The sequence below is a fragment of the Schistocerca cancellata genome, chromosome 3 (assembly GCF_023864275.1).
Source record: "Schistocerca cancellata isolate TAMUIC-IGC-003103 chromosome 3, iqSchCanc2.1, whole genome shotgun sequence".
NCBI classification, from domain to species: Eukaryota; Metazoa; Arthropoda; class Insecta; order Orthoptera; family Acrididae; genus Schistocerca; species Schistocerca cancellata.
Window position 1 is genome coordinate 41,409,546 of NC_064628.1, and position 21,009 is coordinate 41,430,554.

A 21,009-nucleotide genomic window follows, 5' to 3' on the forward strand; every position below is an offset into this window, starting at 1 on the left:
ATCTGTCACGTAGTATCTCCTTCAGTAGTTCACCCAGCCGACAATGATTCTTCAGTCTTGACGAACTTTGTATTTTAGCCCTCCTTACGTAATGTCTGTGTTGAAATAAAGACGGATATTACTGACACATTAATGTACCGTGCCAACCGTTGTTCAGGAATCGTATGGAGGTGGACTGTACACGAGTTTCGTGGTCGCCGTTACTTACTCCTGTTAACCGTCTGAGTGGACCGTGTAGCTATATCTTGAGGCAGCAGACTTCTTTCTCAACGATGCCAAACCCATGCCAGGTGGAAAATCTCAAACACCAGTCACTACAAAATAAGTTCAAGTGATGTTTCTTTGTCGCTCATGTATTTTCCTCCACTATAAACATTCCATGTTACAGCATATGACTTTAAAAAAGTTCACAATACATGCCTTTGTGCTTTCACTCTTTACGTCTTCTCTGAGTTGCCCTTAAGATGAGACGTTATGGCCACTGTCTTGTTCGACGAGATTCTGTGGTCCGCAACGAGTCTTCGAGGTGGGATGGCGTTTTCATGGGATGACTGCCCCGAGCAGCAGGTGCCTCCATGCGCTGGAATCCAGGTGCCCGTCGCACCTATCGTACAGATACGCTGCGTCCACTTTCGTTCTCAAGACGTGAACAACAGAAAAAAATTCTCGCGTAATATGTGGCCCAAAACAAACACTCACTTACTAAAATAGCAAAAACGCTTGCTTAAGGTCACGACTATTCTTCGTCAGATACAAAGACAGAGGGTATAATACACCACTTTCTTGGAAGTGATTTATTACCTCTCAAAGCATATCGTGCTTCTTATGCCTGAGACCTTCTATCGTCTTCTATTAATTGTGACGTCTTGAGTCTCCAAGTCCATGGCGCACCAGTTGCAGCTGAGCAGCGAAGGCGAGCGCATCTCTGGCGAAGCGCGCTACCTGCTCTTGGCGTGAGGAAGAGCTGCGAAGCCGTGTTCTGACTGTGACGCAAATTGTCGTGTGTCGTTATTACCACTCTGCAATTTTGTCGTGTTCTCTAGCGTCACAGTATGGGCAGAAACGCACAGAAGAAGAAGACAGTCGTTTTTCGCAATTTTTTATTTATATATTCAAAAATATATAGTTTTTTGGAAAAAGGCTGTGTTAAATTATGCAGAAGGTACTGTGTAACATTTACTGAAAGTTTGAAACAAATATGTTTGGAAGATCCTTAGAAAACATGTAATTAGCATGAGAAAATAAAAGTTTTGGGAATCGAGCGACAAAGATTGGATTAACTTTTTAGTGCATTCCAGGTCCATAGGATGGATTATCTTCATCCTCTGCAAACTCCTCCTCCAGCATCCTCTTGTTCCTCCTCCTGTTTACTCTTGCTTGTATTTCTAGACTCTTTACAGCCCTGTCTGCAGCCCGAAGGCGTTCCTTGTCTAAAGCAAGCATCGCTCGTACCATGTTAGAACCTATCTTCATTCCCATATTTCTAAATACCTTGCACCTTACAATGTTGCCATCATTGAAAGTCGCAACAGCAACTTTACTTTTACTCATTATTATACTTCAACAAAACAGAGACTCAAGAAACAGAATTAATTACGAATATTTTCGAGATAACGACAGAGTAAATAAACATGAAACAATCGACAATCACACCAGCGATATATATTGAACCATCACAGGTTAGCCACAACACATACTTTATCTCACATCACTAAAATGTACCTGATGAATACGGACGTTAATAATAACACCATTTGACAGCAGTTTAACAGCGCCACAGTGGGTCACGCCCATGTAGAACACATTTCAAAAAAAATTTAAAAATAGTTGTAGTCTTCGGAATTGAATAAATTATATATCTATTAAAAGGTAATAGTCTGCAGATTCAGAAAACGCAAAAAAGTAAAAATTGAACTTTTCATGATTTTTGAGCCTTTCCGGAGTCCCTTAAGGAAGCTTCTAGGCTTCCCGGTGACAGCAGAAGTTCTCCCCCTGGGCACGGACCCTAAGCCACACTGCTTGAGGTGCCGAGCCGAGGGGCACGTGGCCAAATACTGCCGCAACTCACCGCGGTGCGTGAAGTGCGCTGGCGCGCACGACACCCGCGACTGTGACAGAAGAAGAGAAGCAACGCCAACCTGTGCTCGCTGCGGCGGGTCACACGTGGGCAACTGGCGTGGTTGCCTGGCTATTACCGGTGGTAGCGGCTCTGGCGAAAAGGCACAACCTGAGAGACGACGACGAAGGCGCCGCAAGCGACGCCGTAAGAAGACGGAGCCGGAAGGCGAGAAGACTGCTCCCACTGCCAACAGGCGGCCGGAGTGAGAGTGGGGCGGGGGACCGGCCGCCGACGGCGGCTGAACAGGCGCCGCAAGCGCAGGAGGTGCGCGCCGTGCTGGCGGCCGCGGCGGAGGAGGCGATTGCGGCCTTCAAAGGGAGGATGCTAAGTTCACCCAACCTGGATACGATGTGACGTCATTATGACGTATATACACTTTAGTCGATTAACACACCTATCGACTTTTAAGAACGTTCGAGATTCTGTCGTCAGCTAGTGGTTTGTTTTGACACGTGCGATTCTGATAACAGCTCAATGTGGCAGCGTATATGTATTTCGCCAAAATAAAAGTAAAAGAGCTGGATATTAATAGAAATATTCCTGACCGCGGCCTTGAAAACACCATGGACAACACGTTTCGTAAAAAAGTCAAGTCTTCTTATGTCCGGACCAGATTAGATTGTGTGATTGTTGTATTGAACGCTTACGCCGAAAATAATATTTATTTATTATCAATATTTTAGTATGAGTTCATACAATTGGTCTTGTCAGTACATATTAGATTGTAGCAGCATACTCTTGCTGACTTTATTTCTTAATTTATATAGCTGAAAGAGAACTCGTGCGTTTGTTAGCTAAGTAATTTATATGTCCATCCCAAGATAGTCTTTTATCAACCATAATTCCAAGTAATTTTACACTCGGACCGCAGAGACAGGTACCTTAGTGTCCAGTAATCACTGGTGTGTAGAATGATTGAATTTCGAACTTAAAAAGAAAAATATGAGGCATTGTTGAAGAAAAATCGTCGACCGGAAATGAAATACGAGGGGAAGTGGATGTCTCAATGTAATCTTAACCAAAGGTTAGTGTCTTGACGCATCTAAATATTTTGGCTGCTGAGTGCTTCTTCTCACCGAGTACGAATAACCGACGCACTTCAGCTGGGTCAGAAGTACATCAATTTCTGCTTGAGATTCACAATAACCACGCAATTGCTCGTCGTCATCGATGCTGGACTCTTTCAGCTTTTCTCTCATTAGTCTCTCGAATGCCGAGCACATAATTAGAGACGAGCAAACGAAAAACAAAGCACAGGACACAAACACAGTACAATACACGATTTAAACGCAAGGAACACAAAACACATCTAAACGAATGGCGCAGAGCACAGCGCTTCCCTGTCACAACCTCTCGAAAGTTCACAAAAAGTCGAATAGTCGATATACGGTTTCTATCGTTTTCGATGTAGCGTGTATACGTCATAATGACGTCACATCGTATCCAAGTCCGGTGAAGTTAGCATCCTCCCCTTCAAAGCCGCCACGGAAGAGGAGAGGGCGGCCTTCGAGGCCACCCTGACCGCAGAGACGACGGACGCATGCAATCTGCTGCGCGGCAGCTGCGCTCGCAGGTGGCCCGAGACATCCGCGCAGACGCGCAGGCGGAGAAGAGACGTCAGCCGCCGCTCCCCCGGCGGAGCAGCCGGCGGCAGGGCACACCGCGGCGGACACACCGAGGAGGAAGAAGACGGAACGCGCCGCAACCACACCAAAGTCCATCGGCTCCGAGCAGCTCGGCTCCGACGAGTGGGCAAGCGTGGCGATAAGGACGCTCGAGGACTTGGGCTACGTCATCCACGACACGGGGAAGACGCAGCCACGGCCCTCGTTGAGCCTCTCTGCATGGCCGACGAGCGAGGAGTGGTGCCGCTACGCGCCAGCCGGCCCCGCCCGCCCCTCCCCTACCAATCCAACAGCTGCGCGCCAAGCGCTGCAGCCAGATAGCATCAGAGAGTGCCCCTTAGAAATGAATGGGTAGAGCGTATTAAAGAATACATCAAGTAAATTAAAAAAAGCATTTATTAAAGTCAAACATTACAATAATAAAACATGACATCTCCTTGCACCATACAATCATTACCTAAAGAACCACCACTCTTACACCATACAAAAACATGTTTGGAACTTTCAATTTTACGACAAACACGGCTTCTAAAGACTAACGGTTCATCACTTGAGAGATAGCTTCCTCCATACGCCTGGTTAGACTGATGAATAATATTAAATGTCTTCCAGGCAATAACATCACGGGTAGGAAATGAATCCAAAGAACTCTTCTTGGCATCACTACTACGAACAAAGGCAATAGTTATCCAACCATTACCAGTTCCTTGAACGGACATTGCTAAAGTAAATCTGGCAACAAAACCCATCCATCTGCGCGCTCCTGCAAATAGAGAAGCCTCGTCGGTTGACTTTGGTGAAAGATTAACACTCTTACATACTCTTTACGCGGTCGCTCACCTCGGAGCACTCGGCTTCGACGCACGCCCACCAGACGCCGATGGACGACCTGGGCCCTAGCCCGCGCGATGTCATCGCTGACAGCGCGCGGTAGGGGCTCTCACAACTCAAACTGCAGCACTCTGTGCTGCAGCAACGTCTAGGACTGATCTCTTACGACGAAACTTGGCATGACACGGTATCCGGTTGCATGATACCCGCTTCTAACATAACCTACTGTAAGTAGGCTGTTTATGTTTTCTTATTGGCAACGTTACGTAGCGCTCTGTACGAAAATCACTGGCTGTGCTGTGTGCAGTCTGTGGCTAGTTTGCATTGTTGTCTGCCATTGTAGTGTTGGGCAGCTGGATGTTAACAGCGCGTAGCGCTGGGCAGTTGGAGGTGAGCCGCCAGCAGTGGTGGATGTGAGGAGAGAGATGGCGGAGTTGTGAAATTTGTAAGACTGGTTGGCATGAACTGCTATATATATTATGATCATTAAGGTAAATACATTGTTTGTTCTCTATTAAAATCTTTCATTTGCTAACTATGCCTATCAGTAGTTAGTGCCTTCAGTAGTTTGAATCTTTTATTTAGCTGGCAGTAGTGGCGCTCGCTGTATTGCAGTAGTTCGAGTAACGAAGATTTTTGGTGAGGTAAGTGATTTGTGAAACGTATAGGTTAATGTTACTCAGGGCCACTCTTTTGTAGGGATTTTTGAAAGTCAGATTGCGTTGCGCTAAAAATATTGTGTGTCAGTTTAAGCACAGTCTTGTATAATTGTTCTAAGGGGACGTTTCACTACCCTTGCACGACCTATCGCAGTCAGCAAGACATCCGCAACAGCTCTTACTACCCGACCTAACTATCGCAGAGGCTTTTTTTTCCGTTGGCGCTTGCCTTGGCACTGTTTTCCCTCTGCCCTTAAACCGCTACCCCTCGTTCTATTTTCGACCCTCTGACGTGAGAACAGCGTGGTACAAGGCAGTCAATAACACAATCAGCACTAATGAGCGTCTCTTTGCCATCGGTTTAAGTGACACTAACCTCTGCAGCAAATGCAACCTCGTTGATAGCGTGCCTCATCGTTACACTTGTGGAGATCGGATTATCAGCTGGAGGTGGACCAGGGAGAAAATAGCTCAAATAACAAGAACTTCAGCAAACAATGTACCGACTAACATTTTCTTCAGACCAGAGGAAAGTTACTACCCTCAGGCAAAAAATAACGCAGTGATTTGGTTAATGGGCAAATATACAAGTTACGTTTTTAACAATATTGGGAGCGATGAACATATTGAATACAAGATGTATATGGAAAATGAATTCGAGAAAATACTCAAATATCAGGATCACAATAAGAAATATGGTAACATGCTCCGAATTGTCTTCAACCGAATGTGTATAGGTTAGGAAGCGGATTTCTAGTAGAGAGGGAATGGATTGGGTCACTTTCCCGACCCTAACCTCACCTGCAAGTCACACTTGAAATATAAATCAGCAGTACAGCAGATACAAGAATATGGCGAGAAACATCTGGTGTCTGATATAAAGGAAGATCTTGAACTCCCTATAGATGCGTTTAGAAGGCTGGAACTGACAAAAATAACAAGGCAGTGAAATATTTTGCGATGTCGCTGCTCCGGACTTCTCTTCTGTCCATGTAATTTACCCTGGAAGGAACACACATCAAGGATTTACTGAATGATTAATTTGGGCTGGGAAATGATGATGAGGAACCTCAGGCTGCAGAAGAAGAAAATGTGCATGCTGAACTGCCACCAGTTGAAGGTTACAGTGAAAGTGCTAAATTGTGCTACTGCTAAAGACTCATTTTTTGAATGCTGAAATTTATGACTGCTATTATCTGTCACCTTATTTATGTCATTTCATTGTAGCCATTTTTGTTACTGTTTTTGGTGAATAAAAAAAAATCTATCTCCAGATGAGCGCGTATAAATGGCTAACCTTAGCCAGACGTACGCAAACATCGCAGTACCCACATCCTGCGACTCCTCACTTTAGTGGAAACTAACCCTTTATGTAGAGATGGCGAGTTGGCCATCATGCCGGTGTGGGCGTGGAGGGGCTCCACCTCTTTTAAAAAAAAATAAAAAAATAAAAAAAAATCTCCAAGCCTGCAGCCATCTAGTGAGAAGTCACCTCTTGAGGTCGCTAAGAATTTGTGATTTAACTAGTTCTGCAACCTAATACCCAGTCCCAGCAGTGATTCCCAATATAACGAACCGTCTACAAATAATGTAAGGAGTCCTGGGAGACTCAAGGAGAGACCTAACTATATCTGTGATGCATTCAGTCGACACCAACTTCTTCCGTGTGTTGACAATAATTTGTGTTTTAATATTATCGATCATGGATGTGATGTAATGGTTGTTAAGTTTTTACAGAAAGAATTAGTAGCCTTCAGCCGGGTTTCTGTCCTGTATACAGCTCAACAACGCGTTTCGAGAGACAATGCTCTCGTCATAAGGTTATAAAACTTCTTTCTCGTACTTAAAACGACAGTAATAATAAAGACCTTCATAACATAAAATACAATGTTGGACGGTAGGCCCTACACAGTCTAGAACGTTAGCCTTCAGCTATATTGGTAATCATGCATCTGCCCTAAAATATTTCTACAAAGCCGCCACGAACTCTCACGTCACTATCTTTCGCTAGCGTTTCCAAAATAATGTAATGTTTCTTTTCATGAATGCCGATCCCCAATTCTTTTAGCAAGTCGTGTTTTCTCCCTTTCTTTTCTATGTGCAAGATTTCTAAATCTTCTTCCGTTCCCTTCAGCGAACGACCTGTTATGTATATACGATTCGCAACAGTCGATTTGTCGTAATTGCCTAAACTCAGGCACCTTTACGTTCCATGTACCTTATCGAAAATGTTCTTCCTTTGTGTCCATTATAGTCTACGTCACAGGAGGCACATTGAATTTTGTAAACTCCAGACCTTTCGAACTTATTTATTTTTCTACTGAGAACGTACTTTAGGTTATACCTCAGTAGATTATTTGTCTGGAATATTATTTTAACATCATTCGATTTAAAAATGTTCGCGATCTTTTGCGGTACTACTCCATAGTATGGAAGCGCGACCATTTTCATTTTCTCTTACTTCAGTTAGTTCTTTCTGTGCTTATAACGTCTACGCAGCAATGTATTAGTAATGTCTACTTTGTAACCGTTCATAACCACTATCTTCTTAATGATGTTTATTTCCAATTCTCGGTCCTTCCTGCTGATTAGCATATTGACTGCACTGGGAGCTAGATTATAAAAGCCAGGCTATGGATGGCATGAATAATTAGGAGTCACAGCATCAGTTGTCGTCGGTTTCCCATAAACTGTAAATGGGTGCTTATTTCCTGCTTTTTATGTTCAAATAGAGGAATAGTAAACTGCTGTCAGTTTCGTGCTCTAAAGTAAGCACATTTTGCTATGCGCGACGTTGAGCATTCTTACTATTGTATCAATGGCTTCATTGGAACGTCAACAAACAACAAAGTACGGTCTGTGTATCGTTTATAACAAACAATTTTATCCATAATGGCTTGGTAAAACTTTGAAACCTTGTCTTGTGTGTCACCATAAAAATGTCAGCAATGGTACGTGAAATGCTGGACCGCTTGGCTAAACCATTGTCTTGAACATAAAACTTACGAGTAATACGGAAATGGTGAAAACTTGTAACAACTGTAAAAGTTTAGTGAATTCGATGGTCTCTTGTCTTGAAATTTTGCTGTACTTAAGAATTTTTTTTTCCTATCATTTCATTAACTGGAACACGGGAGCATAGATTAATGTCCAGTGAAACCAAACAGCAAGTGTCAGGTCGATCATAGTCATATATGATGTGTTGTTGTTGTCTTCAGTCCTGAGACTGTTTTGATGCAGCTACTCAATCCTGTGCAAGCTTCTTCATCTCCCAGTACTTACTGCAACCTACATCCTTCTGAATCTGCTTACTGTATTCATCTCTTGGTCTCCCCCTACGATTTTTACCCTCCACGCTGCCCTCCAATGCTAAATTGGTGATCCCTTGATGCCTGAGAACATGTCCTACCAGCCGGTCCCTTCTTCTGGTCAAGTTGTGCCACAAACTCCTCTTCTCCCCAATTCTACTCAATACCTCCTCATTAGTTATGTGATCTACCCATCTAATCTTCAGCATTCTTCTGTAGCACCACATTTCGAAAGCTTCTATTCTCTTCTTGTCCAAACTATTTATCGTCCATGTTTCTGTTCCATACATGGCTACACTGCATACAAATACTTTCAGAAACGACTTCCTGACACTTAAATCTATACTCGATGTTCACAGATTTCTCTTCTTCAGAAACGCTTTCCTTGCCATTGCCAGTCTACATTTTATATCCTCTCTACTTCGACCATCATCAGTTATTTTTCTCCCCAAATAGCAAAACTCCTTTACTACTTTAAGTGTCTCATTTCCTAATCTAATTCCCTCAGCATCACCCGACTTAATTCGACTACATTCCATTATCCTCGTTTTGCTTTTGTTGATGTTCATCTTATATCCTCCTTTCAAGACTCCGTTCAACTGCTCTTCCATGTCCTTTGCTGTCTCTCACAGAATTACTATGTCATCGGCGAACCTCAACGTTTTTATTTCTTCTCCATGGGCTTTAATACCTACTCCGAATTTTTCTTTTGTTTCCTTTGCTGCTTGCTCAATATACAGATTGAATAACATCGGGGAAAGGCTACAACCCTGTCTCACTCCCTTCCCAACCGCTACTTCCCTTTCATGCCCCTCGACTCTTATAACTGCCATCTGGTTTCTGTACAAATCGTAAATAGCCTTTCGCTCCCTGTATTTTACCCTTGCCACCTTTAGAAGTTGAAAGAGAGTATTCCAGTCAACATTGTCAAAAGCTTTCTCTAAGTCTACAAATACTAGAAATGTAGGTTTGCTTTCCTTAATCTATTTTCTAAGATAAGTCGTAGGGTCAGTATTGCCTCACGCGTTCCAATATTTCTGCGGAATCCAAACTGATGTTTGCCGAGGTTGGCTTCAATCAGTTTTTCCATTCGCCTGTAAAGAATTCGCGTTAGTATTTTGCAGCTGTGACTTATTAAACTGATAGTTTGGTAATTTTCTCATCTGTTAACACCTGCTTTCTTTGGGATTGGAATTATAATATTCTTCTTGAAGTCTGAGGGTATTTCGCCTGTCTCATACATCTTGCTCACCAGATGGTAGAGTTTTGTCAGGACTGGCTCTCCCAAGGCCGTCAGTAGTTCCAATGGAATGTTGTCTACTCCCGGGGCCTTGTTTCGACTCAGGTCTTTCAGTGAGTGCTCTGTCAAACTCTTCACGCAGTATCGTATCTCCCATTTCATCATCTACATCCTCTTCCACTTCCATAATATTGTCCTCAAGTACATCGCCCTTGTATAGACCCTCTATATACTCCTTCCACCCTTCTGCTTTCCCTTCTTTGCTTAGAACTGGGTTTCCATCAACGCTCTTGATATTCATATAAGTGGACTCTCTTTTCTTCAAAGGTCTCTTTAATTTTCCTGTAGGCAGTATCTATCTTACCCCTTGTGAGATAAGCTTCTACAACCTTACATTTGTCCTCTAGCCAGCCCTGCTTAGCCATTTTGCACTTCCTGTCGATCTCATTTTTGAGACGTTTGTATTCCTTTTTGCCTGCTTCATTTACTACGTTTTAATATTTCCTCCTTTCAGCAATTAAATTCAATATTTCTTCTGTTACCCAAGGATCTCTACCATCCCTCGTCTTTTTACCTACTTGATCCTCTGCTGCCTTCACTACTTCATCCCTCAGAGCTACCCATTCTTCTTCTACTGTATTTCTTTCCCCCATTCCTGTCAATTGTTCCCTTATGCTCACCCTGAAACTCTGTACAACCTCCGATTCTTTCAGTTTATCCAGATCCCATCTCCTTAAATTCCCACCTTTTTGCAGTTTCTTCAGTTTTAATTTACAGTTCATAACCAATAGATTGAGGTCAGAGTCAACATCTGCCCCTGGAAATGGCTTTCAATTTAAAATCTGGTTCCTAAATCACTGTCTTACCATTATATAATCTGTCTGAAACCTGTCAGTATCTAGAGGCTTCTTCCATGTATACAACCTTCTTTTATCAATCTTGGACCAAGTGTTAGCTATGATTAAGTTATGCTCTGTGCAAAATTCTAGCAGACGGCTTCCTCTTTCATTTCTCTCCCCCAATCCGTATTCACCCACTATGTTTCCTTCTCTCCCTTTTCCTACTCTCGAATTCCAGTCACCCATGACTATTAAATGTTCGTCTCCCTTCACTACCTGAATAATTTCTTTAATCTCATCATACATTCATCAATTTCTTCATCATCTGCAGAGCTAGTTGGCATATAAACTTGTACTACTGTAGTAGGCATGCGCTTCGTGTCTATCTTGGCCACAGTAATGCGTTCACTATGCTGTTGGTAGTAGCTTACCCGCACTCCTATTTTTTTATTCATTATTAAACCTGCATTACCCCTATTTGATTTTGTATTTATAACCCTGTATTCACCTGACCAAAAGTCTTGTTCCTCCTGCCACCGAACTTCACTAATTCCCACTATACCTAACTTCAACCTATCCATTTCCCTTTTTAAATTTTCTAACCTACCTGCCCGATTAAGGGATCTGACATTCCACGCTCCGATCCGTAGAACGCCAGTTTTCTTTCTCCTGATAACGACGTCCTCTCGAGTAGTCCCCGCCCGGAGATCCGAATGGGGGACTATTTTACCTCCGGAATATTTTACCCAAGAGGATGCCATCATCATTTAACCATACAGTAAAGCTGCATGCCCTCGGGAAAAATTACGTCTGTAGTTTCCCCTTGCTTTCAGCCGTTCGCAGTACCAGCACAGCAAGGCCGTTTTGGTTAGTGTTGCAAGGCCAGATCAGTCAATCATCCAGACTGTTGCCCCTGCACTACTGAAAAGGCTGCTGCCCCTCTTCAGGAACCACACGTTTGTCTGGCCTCTCAACAGATACCCCTCCGTTGTGGTTGCACCTACGGTACGGCCATCTGTATCGCGGAGGCACGCAAGCCTCCCCACCAACGGGAAGGTCCATGGTTCATGGGGGCAGGGCATATATGATGTACAGAATAGTTATTTTCATAGACTTAAATTTTTTAGGAATTTGGTTGAGCTGTGTAGTTGTACTCTGCGCTTGTTGGTACAGTTCACTACTGGACGAACTGGAAGGTGATCCTTATTTATCTTTAGCTGTGATCTTAATTTATAAACAGTTAACAGCAACAAAGATAGGAAGAAGCAACAACAGGGCTCCTCATCAGTCAATTTTCGTCTATGGGTGATTAACAAAACTGACGTTACATTTGATAATGAGTAAGTATTAAAGCTAAATAGAGGACTAAGCCGCCTTTTAAGGAAAACATCATGAAGAAAATAAATGTTCTCGCTAAAATGACAACTAAAGCTGACAAAATGGCTCTGAGCACTATGGGACTCAACATCTTAGGTCATAAGTCCCCTAGAACTTAGAACTACTTAAACCTAACTAACCTAAGGACATCACACACACCCATGCCCGAGGCAGGATTCGAACCTGCGACCGTAGCAGTCCCGCGGTTCCGGACTGCAGCGCCAGAACCGCACGGCCACCGCGGCCGGCAACTAAAGCTGACAAATCAAATAATAATGAAATCGGTCACGTCAGTCATAAGATGCTAAAAGTAGTAAAGACTGAACTGAACAAAGCAAAACAATAATAATCGTAAGACTAAAGCTGACCAATTAATCGCCAGTTCCATAAATAAGAAGCTTAGTGAAAGGAAGTCCATTGCCAAAGAGCAGAGAAACGTAATTATGTCGTAATATTAAAAGTGGAGCAGTACACTGTGATTAGCTTTTTTGTCGAAAATGACTAAAGGACTTAACATCAAACTTCCAAGAGAAACTAAAAAATATTACTAAACACGTGAATTACCTGCTAAAAGACGCCGAAAAGAGAATATGTATTATTATGAACCCAACTGCACCTGAATTAAGATTATAGCTGAAGATACTTAAGGATCAACAACCAGTTCGTCCAAATAGTGAACTGTAGAAACAGTCCAGCCTATAAGATAACTAGCCTGCTCGGCCAACTTTCTAAAAACTTTCGTCTATGACAACAAGTATTGGGTAAGTGATAGTACGACTCTAATCGATGAAATTAAGGAAAAAACAACCACTGGTGCTTCCCGTCTGGTTTCACCGGATGGCTCTATACTGATTAAGCGGCAAACTGATAATACTGAAAACAGTGAAATGAAGGCAAGGGCTATTGATTTTCTCGTTACAATCTTCAAAAACTCATAGAAAATCGCTTAGAGTATTGTCTATTGTCGCTGTCTGCTTTTCCATAGTAGACATTGGTTTTATGAAGAAACAGAGGTGGGTGCACGCCGGAGAATTACTAGTGTAGGCCAATTGTCTCCAATCCCCACATTTATGAGAAGTGCATTAGGTCACATTCACAAGACTTGTACTGAACCGACTAGGCATCTGACAATTGTAATAATCCTTTGGTGTTAAGCTGTCATTGTTATTCGCTGATTTATCTTGAAAATGGTAAAACAAAGAATGTTCAGAATAATTAGTTTTCTCCTTTTATTAAATCTGAGGACCATTATTGCTCTTAAAAATGTTAAATATGAAGTAATTGTTGTTTTGAAGAATGATGTGACTCCGCTACGGTCGCAGGTTCGAATCCTGCCTCGGGCATGGATGTTTGTGATGTCCTTAGGTTAGTGAGGTTTAAGTTGTTCTAAGTTCTAGGGGACTGATGACTCAGATGTTACGTCTCATAGTGCTCAGAGCCATTTGAACCTTTTTTTTTTAACGATGGGACTCAAAAATAATTTTCTCTTCTTGTTTTATTTAACCAGGGGACAATCACTGGTTTTACAATAATAAATAATTATAAAATTGAAAGTAATGATTGTCATCCATTTTTCACTTATAGTGTTCTTCAAAACGACAATAATATCTTACCTCACCGAATAGTCGCATTGTGCATTATAGAATACAGTAAAACTATGAAGTTCGAAAACTAGATTAGTAAACAGAAACGATATTTCAGTAGTTGCATTGCCTACGTATAGCCGACGTTAGCTATACCGATGAAATTAATTTTTAAAATCATTACCACGTGAAAAGGCTTCAGTCCAGATCGGTCATCGTTATGGAAGTGACATTGTATTACCAAGGTCGTGTTGTGACAAGCTTGTAGATTACTTTCTATAAAAAAAAATCTCTTCGCAGACTTTATTGTTATGCTGGTCTGCAGTAACAATTTCGGCGGTTTAATCTGACAGTTGTTTGTTGTTGTGGCCTTCAGTCCAGAGACTGGTTTGATGCAGCTCTACATGCTACTCTATCCCGTGCAAGCTTCTTCATTTCCCAGTACCTACTGCAACCCACATCCTTCTGAATCTGTTTAGTGTATTCATCCTTTGGTCTCCCTATACGATTTTTACCCTCCACGCTGCCCTCCAGTACAAAATTGGTGATCCCTTGATGCCTCAGAATGTGCCCTACCACCGATCCCTTCTTCTAGTGAAGTTGTGCCACAAATTTCTCTTCTCTCCAATTCTATTCAACATCTCTTCATCAGTTATTCATCTAATCTTCAGCATTCTTCTGTAGCACCACATTTCGAAAGTTTTTAATTCTCTTCTTGTCTAAACTATTACCGGTCCACGTTTCACTTCCATACATGGCTACACTCCATACAAATACTTTCAGAAACGTCTTCCTGACACTTAAATCTATAATCGATGTTAACAAATTTCTCTTCTTCAGAAACGCTTTCCTTGCCATTGCCAGTCTACATTTTATATCCTCTCTACTTCAACCATCATCAATTATTTTGCTCCCTTAATAGCAAAACTCATTTACCACTTTAAGTGTCTTATTTCCTAATCTAATTCCCTCAGCATTATCAGACTTAATTCGACTACATTCCATTATCCTCGTTTTGCTTTTGTTGATGTTCATCTTATAGGCTCCTCTCAAGACACTGTCCATTCCGTTCAACTACTCTTCCAAGTCCTTTCCTGTCTCTGACAGATTTACAATGTCATCGGCGAACCTCAAAGTTTACATTTCTTCTCCGTGGATTTTAATTCCGACTCCAAATTTTTCTTTTGTTTCCTTTACTGCTTGCTCAATATACAGATTGAATAACATCGGGGAGAGGCTACAACCCTGTCTCACTCCCTTCCCAACCACTGCTTCCCTTTCATGCCCCTCGACTCTTATAACTGCCATCTGGTTTCTGTACAAATTGAATCTGACAGTAACAATACCGTTCTGACATCGAACACATTCTGGGTGGTATTATGATTATACAGGGTGATTCAAAAATAATACCACAACTTTAGGAATTTGAAACTCTGCAACGACAAAAGGCAGAGCTAAGCACTATCTGTCGGCGAATTAAGGGAGCTATAAAGTTTCATTTAGTTGTACATTTGTTCGCTTGAGGCGCTGTTGACTAGGCGTCAGCGTCAGTTGATGCTAAGATGGCGACCGCTCAACAGAAAGCTTTTTGTGTTATTGAGTACGGCAGAAGTGAATCGACGACAGTTGTTCAGCGTGCATTTCGAACGAAGTATGGTGTTAAACCTCCTGATAGGTGGTGTATTAAACGTTGGTATAAACAGTTTACAGAGAATGGGTGTTTGTGCAAAGAGAAAAGTTCTGGACGGCCGAGAACGAGTGATGAAAATGTAGCACGCATCCAGCAAGCATTTGTTCGCAGCCCAGGAAAATCGACTCGCAGAGCTAGCAGAGAGCTGCAAATTTCACAATCAACTGTATGGAGAGTCCTACGAAAAAGGTTAGTTATGAAACCTGAACGTCAACTACCCGAGGCGATGGATCGGCCGCCAGGCAGCCCGTGACAGAGCACTTCATCACTGGCCTCCAAGAAGCCCTGATCTTACCCCCTGCGATTTTTTCTTATGGGGGTATGTTAAGGATATGGTGTTTCGGCCACCTCTCCCAGCCACCATTGATGATTTGAAACGAGAAATAACAGCAGCTATCCAAACTGTTACACCTGATATGCTACAGAGAGTGTGGAACGAGTTGGAGTATCGGGTTGATATTGCTCCAGTGTCTGGAGGGGGCCATATTGAACATCTCTGAACTTGTTTTTGAGTGAAAAAAAAACCTTTTTAAATACTCTTTGTAATGATGTATAACAGAAGGTTATATTATGTTTCTTTCATTAAATACACATTTTTAAAGTTGTGTGGAGGGGGCCATATTGAACATCTCTGAACTTGTTTTTGAGTGAAAAAAAACCTTTTTAAGTACTCTTTGTAATGATGTATAACAGAAGGTTATATTATGTTTCTTTCATTAAATACACATTTTTAAAGTTGTGGTATTCTTTTTATAAGAACGACGAACATTCGTCTGACTTAGCAGTATTGTGCGTCAAGTAGCACTTTCATGTGCGACTGGCAGAACAAATGCGCTCTGTTCTTTCCCCCGCAGGCACTCACGCTTTCTTCGACCGGTTTGGAGACAACTGCGGACACAATGGGCTACCTGATGACTCTGCTCGGACTGCACCCAGAGTGGCAAGAACGTGCACAGCGCGAGCTGGACGATGTTTTCGGGACCGGGGGCGACTACTTGAGGCCAGTCACCACTGCAGACTTTGCCCATCTTCCAGTACTCGACGCCATCGTGAAGGTATGTTGGAAGATTATTGTTGTTGTGGTCTTCAGTCCAGAGACTGGTTTGATGCAGCTCTCCGTGCTACTCTATCCTGTGCAAGCTTCTTCATCTCCCAGTACCTACTGCAACCTACATCCTTCTGAATCTGCTTAGAGTGTTCATCTCTTGGTCTCCCTCTACCATTTTTACCCTGCACGCTGCCCTCCAATACTAAATTGCTGATCCCTTGATGCCTCAGAACGTGTCCTACCAACCGATCCCTTCTTCTGGTCAAGTTGTGCCACAAACTCCTCTTCTCCCCAATTCTATTCTGTACTTCCTCATTAGTTATGTGATCTACCCACCTAATATTCAGCATTTTTTACCCTGCACGCTGCCCTCCAATACTAAATTGCTGATCCCTTGATGCCTCAGAACGTGTCCTACCAACCGATCCCTTCTTCTGGTCAAGTTGTGCCACAAACTCCTCTTCTCCCCAATTCTATTCAGTACTTCCTCATTAGTTATGTGATCTACCCACCTAATCTTCAGCATTTTTTACCCTGCACGCTGCCCTCCAATACTAAATTGCTGATCCCTTGATGCCTCAGAACGTGTCCTACCAACCGATCCCTTCTTCTGGTCAAGTTGTGCCACAAAGTCCTCTTCTCCCCAATTCTATTCAATACCTCCTCATTAGTATGTGATCTACCCACCTAATCTTCAGCATTCTTCTGTAGCACGACATCTCGAAAGCTTCTATTCTCTTCTTGTCCAGACTGTTTATCGTCCACGTTTCACTTCCATACATGGCTACACTCCATTGGAAGATAGCCTAACCGATTTTAATGTTCTCTTCTTTTCCAAGAATCAGCTACCCAAAATTAAGCAGCTGCAACAACCATCATTACGAAATGTTCCTTATTCTGAACTCAGCTGCACTGAAAATGTTATGACGTGCAGAACTCATTCCCTTTAACGAAGTTATGAAATATAAGTAATTTTGAAATTGTCTAACGTTTACAAAAACTCGCAACCCCAAGAAGGATACTTCCGACTTTATGCCATAGATGACGTATATGCCAGCATACAAATAACTAAAGTGACGCAACTGTAATCGGTGTCTATGTCAGTGTGTGTCAGAATCCCACGTGCAGATTATAGTCTCTGAGTGGCGAGGCAATTGATGCTAGAAGAGCTCAATAAGTTCTTCGCTGATGCAGAAATTTCTTGTCACGTTTTCGATAACTGTTCTTCTTAACTGAAAATTAAACAATGTAGCCTTAACAAGAATGAATCGTCTTACTGTAGCATACTTTGGAGGCATTCTTTCTCAGTAAGGAAAATGTGCATTTATATTTCAATTTTTCTTTATGAGAAAACGTGAACTTGTAGTTCCTTTTACCCACTTTTCTAAGAGCAAAATCTTCTTTGCATGTCTTTCCGTACATCACACAGATTTCCATATTTTCTAGTGACAGATTAAAAGAACTGCATACACGTTTTAAGGTAAAGTGTTTCATTCACTGTGTTGAGCTGGGTAGTACGAAAGTGGACAGCTGTCACCCTCCTCCATTGTGTGCCCTGATTGAGTTCGTGGGGAAAAATTAACGGTAAAGAACGTTTCTTCAGTTAGAAGACAAGAAAAAGAGCTATTGCCTCTGTATCTATAAAGGAAGATCTTGATATTTCCAATATAAATCAGATAACTGAAATTTCTATGAAAGCAGAGCTCAAGGTAGAAATTCAAGAACGGCAGCACTATAATAAGAAAGGATTGGGGTAGTAATACGATACATTGACCGTAGTAATTCAAGAACATGCCAGAGATACACTTAACTGAAGTTACTGGCTATTTTAGTACACGTTGTATGACATAGAACGTGAGTAATCAGATTTTAAATGAATGTTACTGAGATTTAGAAAAAGTAGTTAAATTATATTAACAGTATAATCAGTACAAGATTTGGTATGTAGGACATCCGCAACTGAGAGATATAATAATTAATTCAGAGGGATCAGATTCAGTTGTACTAAATATTTATGCAAACCATGACCGGTTTCGGAATTTTAAAATCCAGTCTTCAGGTGTATGAAATTATTGTATTTGGGAACGCATAACATGTGGTCGGGCCAGTCAGTGTGTAAGTAGGCTGTTTATGTTTTCTTATTGGCAACGTTACGTAGCGCTCTGTATGAAAATCACTGGCTGTGCTGTGTGCAGTCTGTGGCTAGTTTGCAATGTTGTCTGCCATTGTAGTGTTGGGCAGCGGCAGCTGGATGTGAACAGCGCGTAGCATTGCGCAGTCGGAGCTGAGCCGCCAGCAGTGGTGGATGTGGGGAGAGAGATGGCGGAGTTTTGAAATTTGTTAGACTGAATGTCATGAACTGATATATATATTATGACTATTAAGGTAAATACATTGTTTGCTCTCTATTTTTACACTGAAAACGAACCCTGTCCTTTCCTTTTGTGTTATCCCACTATATGTTTGTGCACCCTTGTGTATTTGTTTTCTTCCTGTCTCTGTGTAGTTTCATAGAAGTTTTTCTTCTTCTAATACTAAGCTACATTCACTATGATGAGGAATACTGTTCTCCTCAAATATAATTGGCATTAATAATATGTTAGTTACTTTGTAAAGGTGTTTAGACATTATTAATTCTGTTCTGTTTTAATGCTCATCATGTGTAAAGTTGATGTTTCGCAAGTTATTCTGATCTTTTATGTATGTACTCATGTCAGAATTCCTGTAACAGTGGTGTATATGTTAGTTCGATTCTTTCGTAAAGCCCCTATTACTACAAATGTTATCTGTATTGTTATGTTCTTTAATGATGTTTTCTGTATCTTTGTAATTGTATTCTTATGTTACAAAATTGTAATTGACACCAGTTCATCATATTAGTAACTTGTAAGTTGCATTTCAGTGCACACGTTTCTGTTGGTCATAGTATATGGACAATATGCGAGAAGTAGGGACTGTTAGTGTTTGCACGTGTGTTACTAATTCAGCAAGGGATTGGATAACAGCATTGCTGGTTCTAAGGACAATTCCAAAAACTTTGTGATTGCACAAGTGGTGATTATGAACTTGCTTTATTCTCCGCAAGACTCTTCGATGGTGATTGTGCACCTGCACAGTCACAACAGATGGCTGCTGGCCATCTATACAAGGACTACAGTGGGTCTACACCTTTGCTGACTCACCAGTACCATTATTTCTACAAGGACTGCAGTGGGTCTGCACCTCTGGTGGCCCACCAATACCATAATCTCTACCAGGACTACAGTGGGTCTACTCTGTGACGACCTACCTACCAATATACTTCAAAACTTCGACTGACTCTGCTGTGGGTTTACTCTGTTGTGGCCCATTACCTGTCTGCATGTCAAGAGTCAGCACTGTCTTTCCGTTGGAAGGACAACACTACTTCTACAAGACTGCATGGAAATCCAGTACTTCCGTGTGCATTTTCATTTACTGCTCAGACTTTGTGCATAAAATGGTAATTAATACTGTGATGAATGATCAGGACTGTCTTTATGGGACGGTGAGAAAATTTTAGCTTTTGACCAACATTGTATCAATAAGTGTCTGCATTTGATATCTTTGTTATTGTAATTATAAAAAATTTTATCAAATCATTATTGGCCACTGCCCAAAACAATTTGTAAAATTTTTTGTGGGGAGCATGGGGGCTATGTAAGTAGGCTGTTTATGTTTTCTTATTGGCAACGTTACGTAGCGCTCTGTATGAAAATCACTGGCTGTGCTGTGTGCAGTCTGTGGCTAGTTTGCATTGTTGTCTGCCATTGTAGCGTTGGGCAGCGGCAGCTGGATGTGAACAGCGCGTAGCGTTGCGCAGTTGGAGGTGAGCCGCCAGCAGTGGTGGATGTGGGGAGAGAGATGGCGGAGTTTTGAAATTTGTTAGACTGAATGTCATGAACTGATATATATATTATGACTATTAAGGTAAATACATTGTTTGCTCTCTATTAAAATCTTTCATTTGCTAACTTTCCCTATCAGTAGTTAGTGGCTTCCGTAGTTTGAATCTTTTATTTAGCTGGCAGTAGTGGCGCTTGCTGTATTGCAGTAGTTCGAGTAACCAAGATTTTTGTGAGGTAAGTGATTTGTGAAAGGTATAGGTTAATGTTAGTCAGGGCCATTCCTTTGTAGGGATTTCTGAAAGTCAGATTGCGTTGCGCTAAAAAAATATTGTGTGTCAGTTTAAGCACAGTCATGTACAATTTGCAGTGAGGGGACGTTTCAAGTGTAAGAGCTCGAATCACTGCATGGTGGTGGAAACTGTCCACCGTCGAGCAGCCGCACGGTAGAAACACCAACTACGAGTCAGGTCCCGCCAACATGCAACGATTGGAGCTCAATGACTGACTGTCCCAATCGCATGTTATGTGTTCCCGAATACAGTAATTTGATACACCTGAAGATGGGATTTTAAAATTCCGAAACCGGTCGTGTTTTGACTAAATAATTAGTACAACTGAAGCGGATCTCTAAATTATTTAGCATGATCAGTGATCCAAGCAAGGCTGAAGCCAACACGGAAGACAAAGGCAACTTCTATAACTGTAATAATGAGTCATTAAGTATCAACAATGTGAAAGTTACAATAGAGGATGCAAATGCCTTTACCTATTCAAATGGTTCAAATGTGAGGTTATCAGTCCCCTAGAACTTAGAACCACTTAAA

At 41.9% G+C, this 21,009-nt stretch overlaps 1 protein-coding gene across 1 annotated transcript in view; it reads left to right on the forward strand.

Annotated features, from left to right (window-relative positions):
* The window catches only part of LOC126176872 (cytochrome P450 4C1-like), a 292,368-nt gene that overhangs the window by 203,686 nt on the left and 67,673 nt on the right, over window positions 1–21,009 (forward strand). Inside the window, exon 5 of the mRNA XM_049924065.1 lies at window positions 16,126–16,326. Coding sequence (XP_049780022.1) covers window positions 16,126–16,326 — 201 coding nt within the window. The remainder of the gene's footprint in view (window positions 1–16,125; window positions 16,327–21,009) is intronic.